The sequence below is a fragment of the Vanellus vanellus genome, assembly GCF_965231255.1.
Source record: "Vanellus vanellus genome assembly, chromosome: 4".
NCBI classification, from domain to species: domain Eukaryota; kingdom Metazoa; phylum Chordata; class Aves; order Charadriiformes; family Charadriidae; genus Vanellus; species Vanellus vanellus.
The window spans coordinates 6,283,812-6,304,528 of NC_138909.1; the positions used below are offsets into that span (position 1 = coordinate 6,283,812).

Below are 20,717 nucleotides of genomic sequence, written 5' to 3' on the forward strand. Positions count from 1 at the left end.
AAATAATCTCAGAGACATCTGTAATCTGCCTTTTATTTTGCCTTCAGTTAAATAAAAATTAAAGAAAGTCATTATGTAGCTTAATATTTGTCAACAGTTAGTGAAGTACAGCCTCTACAAAAGCTCACAGTGACTGGATTTTAAGGAGACAGTAAGAATCAAAGCATTGGATATTGAAGTTTCAAGGACAGTGAATTCTTTACAGAATTGTTTACTCAGTAAACAATCACAAACGCTAATTTATATCTATAAATAACCACAGGTTAAAGGAAGTTAGTATTGCTATTATTTCAACATGTAAGAAATCAAACACACAAAAAAATAGAAGGTCAGTAAGGGAGTCATAATTAGAATTTAACAGTTAATGACATAAATCTCTGCCTCTCATTTTGATAAGTATAAAATATCTTGGTTGGTATAGCTTTATTTCTACACAAACAGTAATTATTTACTTTTCGCCACACGTGATTCACAGACAATTCTCAAGTAACCATAAAAACTAAGCTACACTTACCCTTGTGTGGGTGCGTATATGCATCTTCAATCCATCATTCTTGCTGAAAGCTTTGTCACAGTAAGGACACTGGTAAGGACGCTCACCTGAAAGCAAGAAAAGTGTTAGAATCCATAAATAAGGCCTCAGTATATGAAGGCCTTGCAGCACAGTTGTTTGTCAAAATGAGGTACTTTTTTCTGGCCTTGTCTTCACACTCAGATCAAATGAGGGATTTAAGAATTAGGAAAATTACAAAGAAATGTCCACCTGAGCAGGATGCTGGGCTGGATTAAAATATTCCTCTTTGCTGCTTGATTTTGTTCTAGCAACACATGAGTACACAGAGTGCCTTGGGGGGGGGGGGGGGGGGGGGGGGGGAAACATGTACTGCCCTCGCTCAAACCACATTCTACAGTGACTTACACATGGTCACTTTTATGGTTAGGCATTAACTGCTCCCAAATATTTCTTTCATTTCACATCTGGTGATTATGAGAGCCCTCTGGGTGTTAGGATCCCAGTGAAATAAAAATCTACTCTTTTTTTTAATGCTGCATCTGAACTTACTGTGTTAGAAGTTATTAATCAAAAGTTTCGGCAATTTTTTGCATTGCAATTTATGACTGAAATGGAAGCAGAAGGATCATAGCGTCTCCCTTGTAGCATCCAGTATCTTAAAGGTATTTAGTTTAATGCTCCATTAAACTGGTGGCATTTAGCATCGATTTTCCCAAACTCATATTAGTGCAATGTGGAGACTGAGCTATTCGGAATCAAAGAGTGAAGAGTTTTTAAGCTAGCTCCATAATTTGGAAGAAGCGATAAAGCTTTGTAATTCTCCAAGGACATTTTAATTTTTAATTCTAGGCAGTGCACTGGAAGCCGAGTCAATTGCTTACTCTTCCTGTACACAATGCTTTAAAAGCAAGTATCAGACTGTTTCTAGTACAGAGTTCAACACAACTATTTTTTTGTTAACAAAATGGAATTTGTTTTCCACAATCATAATGCTGGAGGTGTAAAAAAACCTTTATCTGAAAATACAAGTTAAGCAAAGCCTATCTACTAAGTCAACACACAGCTTTCTGCTCATGAAAGAATCTTTGCATGTATAGAGAGATCTAAAATAGTCCAAATGTCAAACACTTATTAATACTTATACTCAATCCTGGAAAATAGGCAAGTAAGATTAACTACATTTTACAGTTAAAAAAAAAAAAAACAACCAGACATATTTTACTGATATGCCAAAGATCAGAGTGCAAGAGAGCGGCAGTAACATAGATAAGCATTTAAAGCTCCACAGTCCCTAATAACAGGGATATTCATCTCGACTTGGAGAAAGGAAGCCTCATCCCTCATCTTTTCTCCTCCATGACTGCTCAGAGGGAAGATACTGGATGTTTTCTTTCTTGAGAACAAGATGTCAAAGGATCACAAAAAGTACGTAATGGAGACAGCTTACAGAAACATCTCTTCAAAAGGACAGATTGTGAATACAGTACAGCTGATCAATCGGTAGTCACTATTGTGATATCTCCATATAGTCACAGGTTGCGTAGAGATTTGAGGGCAGCTGAGATTAGATGATAATTTAAGAAAGGGGATAAAAGAAAAACAACTGTAGACAGACTATTCTATTCTTTTCTTTCTTTTATTACTATTTAGATAACTCTGTAAGGGAGTGTAGCAGCAAAAGCTGCATAGCGAACTACTCGTGAAATACAAATATTTTCCTCTCTTGTATTCTGCCATCTCTTAAAAAGCACAATTGGATGCTTTTTTTTTTTTTGGATGATGACAACAATCACTGTGTTATAGTTGTGTTTTCATTGAGCAGTTTGAAATATGAAACTCTCTCTCATGACCCTCAATGACTTTAATCCATGCCTCCGAAATTCAAACACTGCAACAGTTGTCAGTACTTAAATATTTAATTAATTCAGCCGACATCTTTACGTTTTAGGGCTTTTGAATGTATAAGTTAAAGCTCTCAGCAGTTTGTAAGAAGATAAGCATTGACAGGTAGGAGCTGTACCCCTCTCTCCCCCATCCTTGAGTCTCCTTAAAGTAAAAGACTTTTGCGTTCAAAGGATGGTTTTGAGTTTGGCTGAAATGGATTAACAGTGTCCTTCAGAAATTAACCATTGAGACCATGGTACTCGATGAGTAAGGCCTTAAGAGCTTTCAGCAGATGCCAGTAGAGGGCAACAGTATGACTTCATATCAACACATTACACCTGAAAAAGACTGGCTTCGAGCAACTGTTAAGTATCGTAAATTTTCAAAAATCTCCGCTGTTCCAAAATTCGAGATTACGATGTAACACAGACCGCAAGCTCTGACTTGGCATTGATGCCTGGTGACATCTTATTTTTCTACATTATATAAACAACTTCTCATGCACTTGTGCCATTAACAATTGTCAGCAAAGCAACCTCAAAGATGACTCCAAGTAATTTTACTGTTGCTCTTACATTATTTTCTTTCACCTAATCTTTGTAGCCTGTACGCCTGAAATATATACAAGTGCCCTTGCACTTACATAAGCAACTACTTCCCCTGTGCATACACAGCTTTTTAAATGTGTAACTTATCTTCAACCTCAAAGAGTTTTAGGATTTCACAAAATTAACTGTGGGCCACTTAAAACAAATCTGTGCTTGCAACAGCCATGTTTCTTAGAACAAATTTCTTAGTCTTTCTGTAACCAGTCCAAAGACAAGTTTGTGCCACTGTGTAAGAAATACGTGGATATTTATAATTTTTTAAAATAAAAAATTACTTGTATTTTAAGATTATTTGATTTGTGAACAAGAGTAAGATTCCCCTCATTTGACATCAGCCATGCAAAAACATGGTCTAAATTTTAATTAGTTGTTCTGAATCCCAATGAAATTAAGGATAAAAGAAAGTTAGGATGAATCGCTCTCTGGAAAGGGTCTGACTTTGTTGACTGTCTGAGAACAGAACAAACTGCCCTCTGTCAGTGCATCTTTTTCTCCATTTACCATATCAGGAGCCTAGGCAAGTAATTCAGATTAGATGTCTGTACTTACGGACAGTAAATTTTGGCAAGATTATTACAATCCTACTTACTAACTTCTCTATCTCTGGTAAAAATTAACTTCCCTCCTTGCTTCAGAACTAGACTAGGCAAACATTATTCATGCTACCCGTCAAGTTACTCGTAAGAATGATCCCAATAACAGATTCATCAACAAGACCACTAGGGAAGCAGGTGTTCCCCAAGTAAAGTCTTACACATTCTATCCCACTGTAAGTCCTGTAAGACAGGCAGGAGCAGTGGATCCTTTCTCTATTACTGGGAGATGCAAATAGCATAAGATGACAACAGAGAAAAAACAGATTTGAAATAACGAATGCTAAATATATTCCTCCCACACACGAAGATTTGGTGAAGTGCAACGTTTCATACAGAACTACTACAAATGTCCACAAATGACAGGGTTGTATGCTTTGACAAAGTTTAGAATTGTCACTAAGAAAAAGTAGAGAGCAAGTGTGATGTGATAAAAGCTCCTGGGAAGGTGGCATTATCCATCAGCGCTTTCACATTTGTCCGCAATTAAGCAAAGACCACCAATTACAAGCATTGGAATATTAAACTTCAGATCAATTCACACCCAAGAAATACTTGGAGAGTTCCAGATGTACGACTTCTCTGACCAGAAAAGGAAGGGATCTGTTACGAGGAGATTAAAAGTAAGAATGACTAAGATGAGCAAATGAAATGGTGTTGCAAGTCACGTATCTCTACTTCTCTTGTCCTCATAAAAAGGAGTTACTAAGCATCAAAATGAAAGCAAGCTATTTCTCCTATGGTAATCTACAATTTCTTCTTGGACTTACTGCTAAGAAGAATGTTTCTGAGATATGGTCTCAATGTATGATAATATTAGACTAAGAGAAGGTGCACCTTAGGTAAAATTGTTGATGCTGATTAACAACTATGCCATTTGCACTCTGTATTTTTATATAAATATATTTTTATATATAAAATACAGAAATATCTTTATGTTTGGAGGCAATGATAAACCCTTACCACAGGTATCACACTGAAGTAAATTAGCACATTGGATTTTTACTATAATGCCTTTTCATTGCAGTTCTTAGTAGAGTAAGTTTTCAAAAGTATTATTTCACAAAGTGAGGGTGGTTAGTTGTTGTTTGTTTGGGGTTTTTTTTGGTTTGTTTTGTTTTGTTTTGTTTTTGTTTTTGTTTTTTTTTTAAATGTGATTTCTATAAAAAAACATGGGGGGGGGGGAGAGGAATCTTTTAAATTCCAAATACAGTACCAAGCCTTAATCCTAACACTTCACATTTGGAAAAGATCTGAAAAAAAGGCCTGATTTTCTATGTTATTGTTTGCAACTCTGCCATTAAACCACAACTGAGACTATGATCTGCACTTTTCACTAGAACATTTCACCAGGCTTTCTACTTTGGTACAGTATCAAAATCCAGTAGCCATATTAAATACATCTTAATTTGACCAGTTTGTCCACTCAACATGCCCAGAAGTAACGTTGTGAATGCAACAACAACTAAGAACAATTGCTACCATTAAAATAGCAAAACATTCAAGTAAGACAGATGTAATAAATGTTATGTTTACCCTCAAGTTACAGCTGACTGTCATGTCCCTGCTGTCCAAGAACAAACTGCTCAGCACATTAATAGCACTTCTGTACAAATAACCTCAAATAAATAATCCATGGATAAATTGCAGTGGATTTAATATAATTCAAAGTCTAGACATTCTACTTCCAGATTTTGTATGAACAAAACCAAAGCTTTTAACATAATCGAAATAAATTTAACCCTAATACAAGGATTAGAAAAAACAATACCATGATTGAAAACCATATGGGATTTTGATCTGAAAACATGTCGTGATCGAATTGATATCTTTTTTTTCCCCTCAAACTTGTACATCTCTAGCTTGAGGTCACAATGCCTACTAGACCTTAATGTAGCATAAAAAGTTAACCACCAGATTCTTCCATTCCAGTTCAACTCAGGATTGACAGTTTCCTCGGAGACCCTTGCAACCAAAAGTGCTGTAAGACAGTATTTACAGTGAGTTTAGCATGCAGATTTCCCAAACTCTGATACCCCTGGGAGTAAAACAATTAAGAAACAAAACCAAATACACATTAGTTCTTCAAGATTTCAGTGGCTAGAGCTAGACATTTGATAAAGACTTTGAGACACAATAATTCAAATTAGTCTCATGTGTTGCTATTTTCACACTGTATTTTTCATTCCCTGTAGTCAGTTTAGCCACGAAAAAAAACCTAATTACAAAATCAGGCAGAAGCCTGATATAAACACCAATATTAGTGATTATTTTCAAACAGTGACCTCAAGTAGGATCAAATAAATATGTGCTTTACAGGTCACAAATAGATTCCCATCAAATGAGACAAATGAAATATGCAACAGAGAAATAGTCCCAACGTGAAGAGACTAACAACAGCATCTGCAGAGACCAGCAAACCAAAAAAGAAACAGAGGCGAAGAGAAGATGGTCAACAGCATGCTAAAGTATGCATCTGATGAACTACTACAATCAGTTTTGGAAGTAATCTCACAGAGCTCTTTCAAACTATATACGGGCATTACTTCTATTTCATTTTGTTAATTTTGCAGTCATATTTACCGTCCCCGTTCCCATGCAGCTTGTTTGGTCACTTGTACACAATTGTCAGATATGTACATTAGCCTTTATGCACTAATTCCCTGACTTTGTCTCTTTATTGGAACTAAACTGCTGTATTAACAAATGTAGAATTTGAATTATGCATCAGTTATCAACGTTTTTTCTTTATATTTTTTAATATGTCTATGCTTAGTTATGGTCTAGGTGAACTCTCACAAACATCAGAAAAAGACTTACGACAGACTGCATTGAACATCAGATCATGTGCAGTGCATGCAACTTAAAAGGAATTGTTTTCTTCCGTTTTCTTTAAAAAATTAACAAACAATTATGGCAATGTCATCCCTCAGAATCTTCCACAAATCATTCACCACCTTCAAACCATAGCTCCTTTTCAGATCTTGAACTACTTATTATAAGGATTAGAAGATTATTTCTTAAAAGAAATAATATATATATATATGAGTGTACTATTTCAAAATGTCAATTTTCAGAACAGTTATGGTAACAGTTATGGTAAAGTATAATCCTTTTTAAAAACCTAACTTAAGACTGGGGGGTAGGGGAGAGGGAAAGAAGGGAGACTACACCATTGCCCAACTGTGGTGGAAAAAAAAAGCAGTTCACCTGGAGAGGAATTTGGAGGCAAAGGGGGCCATCTGGATCACACATGCAGCACTCCACACACCAGGCGATCAACGGGACAGCCCAGAATGGGAATTGCACAGAGGCTTTTTTAGTCAGAGATAATCTGGGGTGATGACAGCATTCAACAGCAAGTAAGGATGGGCAAAAGGTTAACGGATATAGCAAAATTATAATATGTGACATATGCTTTAGAACATTATCTGTTCATATAGAGGACACAACAGCTTTACACATTTATCCTCAGTTGCTGTTGCTCTGTACACAGTCTTCCCAGCAAATTAAAAAGGAAGTTTGTGTCTTTAACTATACGGAATTCAGTTAATGCACTATACAAATACATGCACACACACAAAGAAACACAAGAGAAGAGACACGGAACTGAATTTCTCCCGCATGAAAGGAACTTCATCAGGAATTAAAATTAAGTTAAATAGGAACTCAAGGAACCAAGTGATTTCAACAGACCATGAATTAGAAAATGCCAGAAAACCAATTATTGAATTAAGATTAAATATTCAGACTTTAAGAAAATATTCAGTAAATTCCACCACCTTGGTGTTGTACGGCATGTCAAACTGCCCTTGAGAAGACAAACACTTAAAACAAAATAATACATTTCCTCTTGTGTAGATGTGGCAGTTTTCTAGATACTGAGTAGCATTTTCAAAAGCATTTAATACCCTAGGTCTCTTAAGAATTTTCAAAATTTTGATTCTAGGAAAGGAAAATAAAAGGATAGTAATCAAGAAACTTGGCCAACTACAGCAGCTACCTGCTCTCTTTACAACACCTGGACTGGTCTTAATCTGGACTAGACAATAAAAGCACTGATTTGGCAAATACAAAATTCTGGCCTGCCTGATTTTCAACCATTAAACACTCAAAATTTAGCACTTTAGAAGGTACCAAAGTACCCACACAGGATTAGCTTTTTCATGCCAAGAACCAAACAAATTCATGATCTGAAAGATAAAATACTTGCGGACGTCAGCTGAGACAAGACCCAGAAACTTCAAATATATGTGTAATTCTACACTCATAGTCAGCCAGATAAAGGAAGGGATAGCTCTTTGACTGCTCTGAGAACACTCCTGTTGCCCAAGAGGAATGGAAAGACAGTAATCAGGTATGGGTCAATTAGACACATTTCTCGCGCATTCTTCATTTTAATCAACGTTCAAACTCGGCAGACTCTGAAGACAAGAGATTAAATTTTTCTGCTTCCCCCCCCCCGATGATTAACAAAAGTGCTAAAAATGGTCACATATTTAATAAGAAAAAAAACCTCAAATGCTATTCTTCTCAAAATAAGGGAAAACCAGATCGCTTTAACCATTTTGTTTCTATTAATACTCTTTCTTGTAAATACTTAGCCATGCCTTACTCTTTCAGGCATGGAAGCAGTATTTTCACAGCTGAGAAGGTTTCTTTTCTGCAAAGTTTTGGGTTTATTCAGAGAATTCAGATTACCTGTAGTTAAGACAAATAGTCAAAATGTTTGTCCTATCTGGTCGATAAAAACTATCATGATATAACTGAGGTTTTAGCTATTTGTAACTAAATGAATTATAAAGACTAGTAAAGGACCCTACAAAATAAGGCAACCAGCTGAATCTGTACAGTAAAGCCTAAAATACCATTATTAATTACATACAGACTTTCAACAGTTCTACAGTGGTATTAAGATTTTAGTCACAAATAAAAACCGGACACGCTTACTTTAAAGAATAAAACAGTTTCATTCTTTGCATCTATCAGTGGAATTAAGCAATTTGGTTTCCCCTGTGAATGGAACATTAACATCTATGACTTCAGTGAACCCATCGGTCAACCAAATCTTTTAAAGTATACGCATTAATCAATCAGTAATTCATTTGATCTAAAGATGCCACTAGGAGTCAAATAATCTATCCCTTATAAGAACATTTTTTCATTCATGGAAGCAGCCAACAAGAAGCTGACAGCTGCATGAAACTTTACAGGTACTTTTAAAGATTTAACTGTTGTCTGGAGATAAATAGGACAATGATGTATAAACTGAAAGGTTTAGAAATGCAGAATGCTTACCTTTGAGGCCCTCTGCAAGGTCCTTTTTAAATTCGGTAGATAAAAGAGAGATCATTTATAAGTTATTGAATAGAAACAACCTATCTGTAGACATTTGCAAGCTGTTCACTGACTAGATACAGATACATTTTTTTTCCACATACTTCATTGTGATATAAGAGGAAATTCCTTCGAGTTTCCCTTTTATCTTTTTTTTAATGTAAGAAAATATAAATTACTTATAAGGTAATTTGCCAGAAGATTTGCTAGAATGAGGATCCTGGCTGTACATTATTTCTAATATACATGAACAAACAGTTGCCTGTTTAGCCATCAAAACTTTAGACACATAATTTACACAGTAATAAACAAGAGTTATACTGTACTTCAACTCACTACTTCCTTCAACTACTCTGAAGTCTTTTATGTTCATAGATGACTGAACTAATGTTAATAACCAAAGACTTTTATAATAACTCCACAACTAATATTTTGTTTGGTTAGTCAGGAATTTTTACAGGAAAGTGCAAATTTGGACCCAGGGTTTTTTTTATACAGTTTTTTTTATACAGTTAGAACTTAAATGATTTTAAATATGCTTAAATATGCTTAAATGTCTAGTTAATCAAATTGTAGAAACGTGACTACAATGGCAAACTTAGCACCATAACATCAGGCTCTCAATGCAGAGACATCTCAAGAAGGCAATCAGTACCTAAAGTTACAGGAGACAAGTACGATGAAATGTTTTCACAAGCCTATAAAACAGTCTTTAATTACAGAAATGGAAATTGAAAAGGTAAGTGTAACTGTGTTGACACAAAGGATATGTAAGTCCACGGTCTGAATACTTTTTGCTGTTTTAATGTAGTCTCTTGGTATTATCTTTTACTCATGTATATGGAAGCAAATTTATAAAGAACCTTCTCAACTCATGCTTACAAAATAAAGTGGCTTTTTCCATATACTAGAAAATATAACATCTAAGAATGTCACATTAAGTCACGGCTTTCAAATGGCACAGAATAGAAACATTCATCTTTTGAGAAAACATTTAGGACAGATCATAGATCCATAGAATAGTTTGGGTTGGAAGGGACCTTTAAAGGTCATCTAGTCCAACCTCCCTGCAATGAGCAGGGACATCTTCAACTAGATCAGGTTGACCTTGAATGATTCCAGGGATGGGGCATCTACCACGTCTCTGGGCAGGCTGTAAAGTCATAGTTATCTTACTGGCTTCTTATCAGGACTTTGACTAACTGTGATGTAAAAAGCAAAATAAGGTTGTTTTAACCTGTATTTGCATGTATAAGCATTTTCTGGAAGACACTATTAGTCGTCCCTCACCAGTCCCTATGTAACAGTACAGTTAAAACACTTAATTCTCTTAATTCAAAAATAAATTTACCTGCAAATATAAAATACCCCACAAGTTTCATTGTTGCACAACTGGATGTGCTACATCCCAAAGACAGAAGGGATTAGGATACAACTAATTAGGAAAGCAACAGTATAAATATCAGACAGATAAAATGCATGTGTGTGTATATACATAACATAGGCACAGACAAACACACACACACACACCAGACAGCAATTAACAGATTTAAATAGCTATGTATAAGGCAACTGTGAAGCTGCACAAACCACAGCCAGCAACTGTTAACACAGAAAGTTGCTGGAAACTTTAGGGAAGTAATTAACCTTCTGGCCCCCGGTTTTCAAGCCCAAGGAGCAGCCCGTAGAATTTCTTTTACAATTTATGAACAAGCCAAGGAATTTATATCACAGTCAGAGGATTCCTTTGCTGAATTAACCCCAGCTCCCTCTGACCCTAAGAAGTCATAAACCAACAGGATACAGCAGAGGGAGAATGTGCCATACTGTTTCAGCTGACCTACAGAGCGCTGTCTCTGTCATGCCAAAGCTGGAAACCCAGATGATGAATTACAGAGCAATATGCTAGGTTCAGATGCAAACATCAACCTCTTCCCTTTATACATGCGCACGCAGACATGTTCACTCACCCCAAACCAGCTCAGTTTCTGCAAAAGGCCAAGTACTGTTAGGGCTCATTTACAGAGTCTTACTCTAAGATAAAAGAGGGAAGAAAACTGCTTATTGAGGAAGCATGCATACATCTGTGAGTAACAATATTTAAGAACACATGCTGTGTATTAAATAAAAGCCAAAAACTTATTGAGCTTCTCTTTTTCTATATGGATTACTAAACATACCAAAAAAGCAATTCCAAAGCAGAACCAGGAGTGTAACTAAGAGCCTCAGCTTTTATAAAGAACAGCTTTATAAATAAATAAAAAAGAGAGGATAAAAATTGACATACAACTCTCTTTTGAAAGAGCTCTGCCTGGCTTTATTTTGTAAGTAAAGAACAAAGCCTCTTATACAAAGCAGCTAATAAAACAAAGTCTAGCTGACCATGTGCACAGAAAATGGGCTAACACAAACGCCTGCACCAGGACCTCAAACCTAATCAGCTGTAATGACTAAGACATGAAGGTCTTTGCAATATTTACATTTATGGTGTACTGCTTGGTGGCACTGAAAGCTTAGCCCCAGCTGAAGGCTTAATTGCAAAGATGAATCATCTCTTGAAAACAGACAGTGGCTGGTTGTTTCACTTCTAACTCAGAATGAAAAGTGATACTTTGATGTCTGACAAAAAAAAAGAGCACAGTTTTGAATTGATTAATTCAAAACCACAGAATTTTCTAGATACCAAGAGCATGAAGTATTCAATGTTGCAACATTTAGAAATCAAACATCTATTGCTGAATAAGAGAAGTTTGTGGCTCTACTGTTTGATGAAGTGAAAATTTCTTACTGCTCAGAAAATCCCTGAAAAGTTGTCAAGGATTTTCACGATGCAGTGAACTTTATTACTAAAAGCCATAAAATGAGTACTCAACTTTTTTTGTACTGTTTGCAGCCAACACAGATTCCCTTCACCAACTACCTTTATTTTCCTAGGAACTGATGCAAGCTATTCCTCAGAAAGCTATGCTTCCTCAGGCCCCCTGAACACTGGACAACAATCTCCTCTTGTGATTAGTCTGCATGTATTATGACCCTGAACAACCCAGCTGAAGTCTTCAGGTACAGCACAAGCCAAACCCACCTCTCATGAAGTACAATGTGAATCTAACTATGGCATTTTCTCACTAAACCTCAAATGAGGCATTTTGCCATGTAACTTACAGATTTTATTTTTTTTTTTCCTAACCACGAGTCACAACTTAGCGGCAACTCCCCTCTCCCTTTTTTCTCTCCCAACATTTCATCAGGATAATCAAGCAATGGTCAGGGATCATAATAGAATGACATCAAAAACAACTGAAAATGCACTTCAGTTGATTCTCACAGTGAAGGATGTGAATCACAAAATTCTCCACCAAAAATGTGACTGACATCACAATAGCAGCTAGACTGAAAGAAGAAAGGATCAGAGTTTATTTATCACAGGTCATTATTAATTAATTTAGCAAGGCATTTTTCCTGAATTAGTAACTCTCTTTAAAATGAGTGCTTCTAGCTTTTTAGGTAAAGAAAGAGGCCTTGAAAGTTTCCCTCCTTCTGGAGTGTTACTCTTTCATAAGTTGTTTTCACACTGCGTATTCCCATAATTCCAATGTGTATCATCTCCTGGCAAGGTAGTTTCTCCCACCTTATTTAATTTACAAACGTACTAGAAATCTTCAGTGCCTTTCTACTTAAAGTAAGTTTAAAACGTCATATTTTAGTGTTTCATGTATAATAATAGCTACAAATTTTCCAAGGCTCTATAGACAAGGTTAGAGGTCTCTGGTGTGTGGTTTCATTGAACTCACCTTAGCCTAACTCCTAAATTTAGAAAAGCCCGCTTGAGAGAGCTGAAACATCAAATGTAACTGGTAGCAGCACATGTGTGAAAAGCATTTTAGCTCCAACAGCTATAAAGCATTTTCCCAAGAGCTATCTGCACTATCAACTTGAAAAAATAGGACCCTTCTAGTCTGTGCAAACTGATGTGTAATAATTGACAGTACACAGAAAACATACGTAAAGGTTAAGGAAAAGACCTGTGAAATAAGGAAAAACAAAGGCACCGCGCTACTAAAGGCAATAAAGCAGACTTGCCTGTAAAAAACATTGTCATGGGAATCTGGAGATTTTAATGAAGAATTAGACTAAGATTTTGATATTCCTTTAAGCATTGGGGGCAGGAAATCTATAAAAGTCCTAATTTTCATGAAAGTCTACTATGCCAAAATATCAGATAATTAAAGGGTAATGTAGTTCCTCATGGGATGGCAAGGTGATAATAAATATTTAAAACAGCAAAATAACTTCATGAGAAAAGTTAACCCAGATTAGAAATTGAGACAGTCATGTTCCTAGAAGACTGGTGTGCTGAGTGACTACCGATACTATTGAATTGCTTCCTTTTACTTCTGTCTACCTGAGTCATTAATGTACAGCCCAGGCAGGTAAGTGGTTGGTCTTTCCAAAAGGCACAATCCCCAAGTTTTCTCTAAATCCTCATACCACATGCTCGATGTTTGGGTTTTTTTTCCTCCTCTTCTCTGCATCTTCAAGAAGTAAAAAAAAAAAAAAAAAAAAAAAAAAAAAAAAACACAGAAGCTTACAGGACAGAAGACTGAAGAGAAAAACAGAACAGGTGAGATTTGTCAGGAAGGACTTTGAAAGGAGTTGATAAGGCGAAGTTGTAGAAGAAAACAAAAATAAAGAGGAGGAATAGACAGAACTGCTGCACTGCGATTCTGTGTCTTCCCAGCTTTGACCTTCAGTGTCTTTTGAGTCTATGATTATACAGTATACATGAACCACCCGAGCAGAATGCATATATGCAGGCTTAGATGTATATGTTTTTATACAGCTGCTATGAAGGATAAATGTTCCAAACATGGAATTTAGTAAGGAATAAGAGCTAAAGAGAAAAGTCAATTTTAGCCTTTTATCCTGACCACAGGACCAGGATAAAAATTTGCTAGTGTCAAATCAAAAATCACAATATATCAAAAACTAGAAAAACCTGTAATCTTAACAGGTGGTCTTGATTGACTGAAGTGATTGAGACTTTTAAAAACATAGTAGAAAGACAAATGATTAAAAACACCAATTCTGTCATCTCCTTGCAAACCGAATTTGCTTATGCGAAGTAAATGGAATGTCACAGGAAGGCTATATGTTAACTGATGCTTTGACTGCCACAGACAAATCTATACCATTTTATGTTGGAAACAAATCATCACAAAGAAAACCCCTTCAGTTGCCTGCCACTTATTATAAATGAAAACATAAGCTCATAAAATGAAACCTATCAAGATGACAACACATATAACATGATAGAGAAGTGGTAATGCAATCTGGGTGGCAAAATAAAAAAAAAAGTCACATAACTCAGACCCAGGAATATTAGGAGATCAATGCAATGAGTCAGATATGGCAACAGAAAACAAGTTTTGAGTTAAAGCATACTCAAGGTAGAACATGCTAATTTGGGTAATATGCAGGTTGTGATAAGGTCAGAATTTACATTAATATGAAATCAGAGTTTCAAAACACCTTAGAAGTGACAGAGCTGAATGAGCTCATATGACGTATACATATAAGTATTCATATATATACATTCATGCATAATTAGAGTTGAGAAAAGAATCTGGTTTTACACATTAACCAGGTAAAATGTCTGAAAAACAAGTTGTTAGGCCTATCTGTGTAAACTTGCATTACTGTTCATAGATAGGCAAATTGCGGACATACTTACAGATACCTTGTCATATGTTTAGAAATTCTCTTTTGTTGATTACAGTAAACACTGTACCTGTATGACTTCGAATATGAACTCTCAGTGTTCCATTGCTTGCAAACTTCTGTCCACAATATGGGCAAATCTTCTCTTTTTCTCCTGTGTGAGTCTACATGGGGTGGGAAGGAAAAGAATGAAAGCTTCAGTACAGTTTTAAAAGAAGTGAAATATTTTAACTGTATTGATGGAATATTTACTGAATTAATATTTTACAAATATTAACTGGAATATTTTAGCTGTATTGACATTGACCACCATTATCTCCATTATGTATTTTATACCGTCACATCAGGCAGAGGTTCTAAGAAATTAGCTATAGGTGTGCCTTCAATTTTCTCTTCACATTTCTAAACAAATCTCATTATTAATGGCAAAATAAACTAGCTTTTCAGTCCCCAAGTTTACTGTTTCCTAAACAGTCACTTAAAAATGCCCAATTCACCTTTATGTATTTTCATGATTGCAAGAATAAGACACCCGTTCTTCAGTTTGATATCTGTGATAGTGGTTTCTAAACCAGCAAACAATAATTTGGTTACCTAATAAAATTAATCTTCATAAATGAGTCTATTTTTAAAAGTTTATAATTGCATAAAATTTTTATTACATTATGAAGTATAGTGAAAAAAGTTTACCTAACCTAGTATAACTTTCCCTATTGAAAGCTTGTACTGGGGCTTTAAAGGCTTCTATGGAGATTTGCGCATATGATTTCTGACTGACTCATATAAGTGAAACAGCCATCAGTTCATCTGAAGTATGACAGTCAGCAAACCTTCAAGGTGCAAGTTCTCAGTGATTCCAGCGAACACAAATTGCATACTGGATCCTATATCGCTTGTAACAGATGCTAGAATCAGATTGCATTTAGAGAATTGATCATGAGAAGTATATTGTAATTGTCACTAACGGTAAATCAAACACTGAGCTTCTCTTTTGAAAGCAAGCTTTTAAGGCCAGAGCACCTTGCTGATATAAGAAAAATTATTTCAAAACAGAAAAAAAAAGAAGCAAACCCTCCCACCTGACCTGTGCAGTCAATAGCCAGACCACCTTGAAGTATGTTACACGCACAGGTTCTCATAATTTTTCACACTGTACTTTCAATGCCCAATTCTGAACTGAAGATTTATCAGCCTATTGAATAACTTTTCCTTATAACAGTAACTGCTCTCCTAGTAGAGAATTTTTGATTACTTCATTTATAAGTGTTAACTTAATTTAAATGGGATAGGAACATTAACATTAAATTATTTGCACAGCTGGCTATTTGGGTTTCAAGCTTTGCACGTGACTCTCTTCAGATAGTGAAATTATTTCTTATTTTTATGACATACATTGAAGTGATATAAAATTCTTCATTACATCATAAAAACCTTTTCTCATCTAGTACATATTATAGTGCAGTTGAAGAAGAGTAAACGAGGTATCATTCCAACACGAGATATCATTCCAATACTAGACCGACTTGCATAGTTTTCATTCCCTGACATTAGCAATATGAATGTTAAATCCCTCTTGATTAGGATATAAGTGATTTCTAAAGAACTCTCTAACAGCAACATTGGGGGATACCAGACTGCTAGCTATTAATTCATTCCAAGCAACCAAAAAACCAAAGGATTTCCAGGAACAATACATTACAGCTACAAGGATCAAGAACACACAGCACGTCCTAGTCTGACAGCAGCACAAAGCAATAGTAATTACAATTAAGACGGAATGTCAAAGAAAGAATAGGGATAAATGATAAACAGTAGCTGCTTCCCATTAAAATACAAATACATATATTTATATGCCCATTTTTACCATGAAGTAGTAACTCATACTGAAGCCGAGGAACAAAAGTTTAAAAATTTATGCAGAGCTCATCAGTGTTTCCAGGTAGTATTTTTGATTTTTGGATCTTATGATCCATTTTGGAAAGATCCCTCAGAAAAAAAGTTATCTGAAATCCATGTATCAGTATTATAGGCTAGGTCTGTTACTCACGTGATTAAAATGAGTACATAAGGATGAAAAGGACTGTGTGTCTGAAAAGTAGTCTGTTTTTTCCAAACAAATCAGTTTGTCTAATGAAACATACTATGCATTCCTAAAGTCTTGCTCCCCAAGAATACAATCAGAAGCAAATAAAATGTTTATTTTCTATACCTTTTATTTTTGAGTTCCTTAGACCAATATATTTGGGCTTAAAAAACAAATGTACTTTAATACTCCTTATTCTAAAAGTAATATAAGAGAAGAGGCGAAGAGTATCCTATAATATAAAGTTCTCTCCTTATTACAGCAATAATCAACTGATTTCACAGGCTCAACAACTGATGAATGAGGTTACTTGAATCTCAATCATCATACTGAAGTCTACAAACAGGGCAACCCCATTTCATTCTAGTTCTTCTTAAATACAGGTGAAAAACTTCCACTCAAGCGTATCTGGGAGAAATACACCTTGGTTATATAGTTATGTCACTCAATCACAGGAAACTTTATTTTCCAGCAACTATAATTACTAAGTAACTTAATGTATATTAAATATGAGACAAGCAGCATTAAAAACAGACTGAAGACAGACAGCAAATGCATTAACATACATTTAATGGAAGATCAAGACCTTTAAAAGACCACAAAAGAAACCGAAGAGACTTTGTTCCTAGTTGGTTCCATTACTTTTGCAATCTGTAAACATGTTAAAAATAAAATACACATTAAGGAGGCAGTTGTGTCCCTTACATTAGGGAATTCAATAGTCTGCTATCTGCCAATAACTTGATTTAGGCTCCAAAGACATGTGCTAGTTCCCAGACCCGTAAAACAGAGAAGTCTTACAGAGTTGGAGAGACAATGAAAGACTCCATTACATTTTCCCCTCAATTTTAAATATAGATTTGTGATGTTTTTCAACAAACTCTCACATTCTGCATTTGGTGGCAACCCCTGAGCTGATTTTCCTCAGTGGATTTGTTCTTGATTCAATTATTTTCTTCACATTTCTCCCCTGTAATGTAAATCTCACCTCACGCCAGACTAGTCGGCAAACTTTCTTCTAAAGCTTACCCCAAGTCCATTGCAGAGATCGGTGGAAAGGAATATGGTAAGAGCAGTGCAGCAAGTCCCATCCAGCTACACAACTGGTGCTGGAGTACCTACACCAAATTCATACGTGTGCACCCACTGCAGAGTCTAAGCACCGTCACGGCTTTCTACTGAAAAGCCACAAACGCAGAAACATCTGAGGATTTTATGTTTAGTCACAACCTTAAGGGCACAGAAGGAATGAATATGATAGAACTGCTCTACTCACTTTTTTGTGACTCTTCAGGACTGACGGTGTCACAAAAGCTTTGTCACAGAGATCACACTTGTATTTCTTATGTCCATCGTGAACAACTTGAATATGAACATTTAATGTGTCCTTCCTTTTGAAAGTAGCATCACAGTGGTCACACTTGAAGGTCCTCTCACCTTATAAAGAGAAAAATAAAGTTTACAGACACCAGATTTTTGTGGAAATACAGTAAAGCTTATCATTTCAGAAAAAAATAACAAAAGCAACACAGACAAATGAAAAGCTGAGTCCTGAGAACAGAAAGAAAAGAACTATCACATCAGGTAAAAATGTCGTTGGGGAATTAAGAAAGTAGGAAGTAGTCATCACAACAACATAGCCAGAAATATAAGATTAAACCCTACAGCCAAAGGTGAAATAGTAACCAGCGGAAATAGCTTCCAGTGAAACACAGCACAGGTTTTATCAGCATGTCCAGTAACAGACTCTCTTTAAGGTAACAAGCAAAAAGATTTAACAGTCTTTTGAAACTTAAATGGTAAGAGACATCTTCCTGAATTTAAAAGAATTCTTAAAACAAGATAATGCTTGCTTTGAGTAACCTATCTCATTCACATCAATAGACACAAACTCATATGACAAAGATGAAATAACTTTTAAGTGTTACAGCAGTATATACTACTGTATATAATACACAGTATTACTGTGGTGATGTGGTTGAAGGTTATGGCAGAGGCCAGGTTAATATTGCTAATAGCTTTAAAATTCAATGAATTACCTAAGAGAGGGAAAGAGACATGGTATTCTGAAAAGCTGCATACATATTTTGAGAGAAAAAACCCTACAATGTAATGATTTCTCTGAAGAGTCACGATGAACCTTCTCTTTATCACTACTGTGAATGCAGAAAAGAATATTCTCTTCTATGTGTTAAATTCTTGATTAAAATTACAAGTTAAACATCTGCAACATGGCATTCATTCAGAAATCCTCAGTCTAAACGGGAAATCAGGCACCCATAACCCATGAAACTTCCCAAGCAGTTACATCACAAAGAAAGATCACCATAATCTAAGGACCATTCTCCAATTCTTATTTTTCAGGACAGAGGTCCAATTTGCAGTACATGAATAAGATACAGACCTGTATAAGCACAAGCTACTTTTTCCAGTAGTGATGATGCACATGTTTCCTTGCTATAGCTCGTTAAAGCATAAAATCATCAGTGCAAACGTCAATACGAATGGAAATTGATTTCAGTATGCTGCATATTAAGGCCCATTTGATACTACATATTGAGGCACAAACTTTTTTCTTTATTATATATTATACATGTAATACATGTAAGAGGAAGCTTATAGATACAGTGGTGCCTCAAGTACCCACAGGCATTCCAAAGCCTAGATAACCTGTTTCTCTCCCCTATAAATCAACCATAACTGCCCCCCATCCCAAACCTCTCATTCTCTGTTGGTCTGGAAGCAAAAGCAGCTCTGTCTTGGACAACACAAGAAGAATGTGCTAAAAGGTACTAGAGTGTAAGTTGTCCTATCCTAAAATACTTTCCGTGTAGCTATTCAGAAAAATTTTCAAGGTCAACAGGGATGCAATTTAATATGCTGTTACATGAAGGTTTAACACTGATACTGCTTTTAACTGTTCAGTGAATACTTCAGTCCTCGTCTTGGGAACATGAGACTACACTGCTAACAAAGTGAAGTCATTACTATTTTTACTAAAGTAATGCACAATGTTATTCTGTTTCAATAAAGGAAAAATATTCTAGTAATTTCTTTTAAAAGCTACTTCTTGTAAGAATTTCTAGGCTTCACGGTTTTTGGGGGGGTTTTGGGTTGGTTTGGGGTTTTTGGTTTGTTTTTTTTTTAGGTAGTCATTTGTTTCTTTCCGTCTCTTAGTAACTTAGCTCCAAGTCTAAAAATAAATTAGAAAAAAATGAAGCAATACCAGACATAATTTGAACAAATTGCCATGTCTTCTGAAGTATGAAACGTTTGTATGATTTCCATAAATTTACATGATAACACAATGGTTTAAGACAATTCGACATTTGTTGAGTTTCAGGAGGATTTTGTCCTTTTTATCCTGAAGTTTTGTTTGCAATCATTCCTATAATTTTCAGTACCACACTTCTATTATCATTTGAGAAGATAAATGACTTTCAGAAAACAACAACAAATAAAAGGTCACAAAAGACCAACAGTTTTCAAATAAAAAACCTCCAAAGTCAGGGAATTTCAGAACTAACATACTGTTCAACCATATCTCCTCTGTGTGAATACATTATAATACTCTTCAACTATATACAGTTGCACTGCCAAGTATGTATTTAGTCAAGTCCTGGCTTCAGTTTAGCAAATTTTTTCAACATGCAAAGTAATGGAAAGCCTAGAATTGGGTATTTTTTCAAGTGTTACCCTGGATGAAAGCAAATAACCAGTATTTCTCCTCAGCTTCCTTATTTAGTAGAAACCCTATATGTCATTACAGAAGAGCCATCAGAACACTGCATCCACTCACAGTTGGCTCACTGAACAGTCTTTATGTTTTGGTCGGGTTTTTTTTAAGCCATAGACAAAGATACATGAAAACTTAATAAAAAAATACCATTAAAAATACCATTAATGGAAGGAGTTTCAGAAAGCTCCGCAACAGCATAAAGCAGAAGTCTAAATCACTTGCAACAAGATGTGAGTACTAA

General features: G+C 35.5%; 1 protein-coding gene across 1 annotated transcript in view; it reads right to left on the reverse strand.

The window, feature by feature from the left end:
• PRDM5 (PR/SET domain 5) overlaps positions 1 to 20,717 on the reverse strand; it is a gene marked incomplete at its 5' end in the record, with an annotated part of 84,255 nt that overhangs the window by 19,024 nt on the left and 44,514 nt on the right. The window contains 3 exons of the mRNA XM_082482944.1: positions 515 to 600; positions 14,725 to 14,818; positions 18,014 to 18,174. Coding sequence (XP_082339070.1) covers positions 515 to 600; positions 14,725 to 14,818; positions 18,014 to 18,174 — 341 coding nt within the window. The remainder of the gene's footprint in view (positions 1 to 514; positions 601 to 14,724; positions 14,819 to 18,013; positions 18,175 to 20,717) is intronic.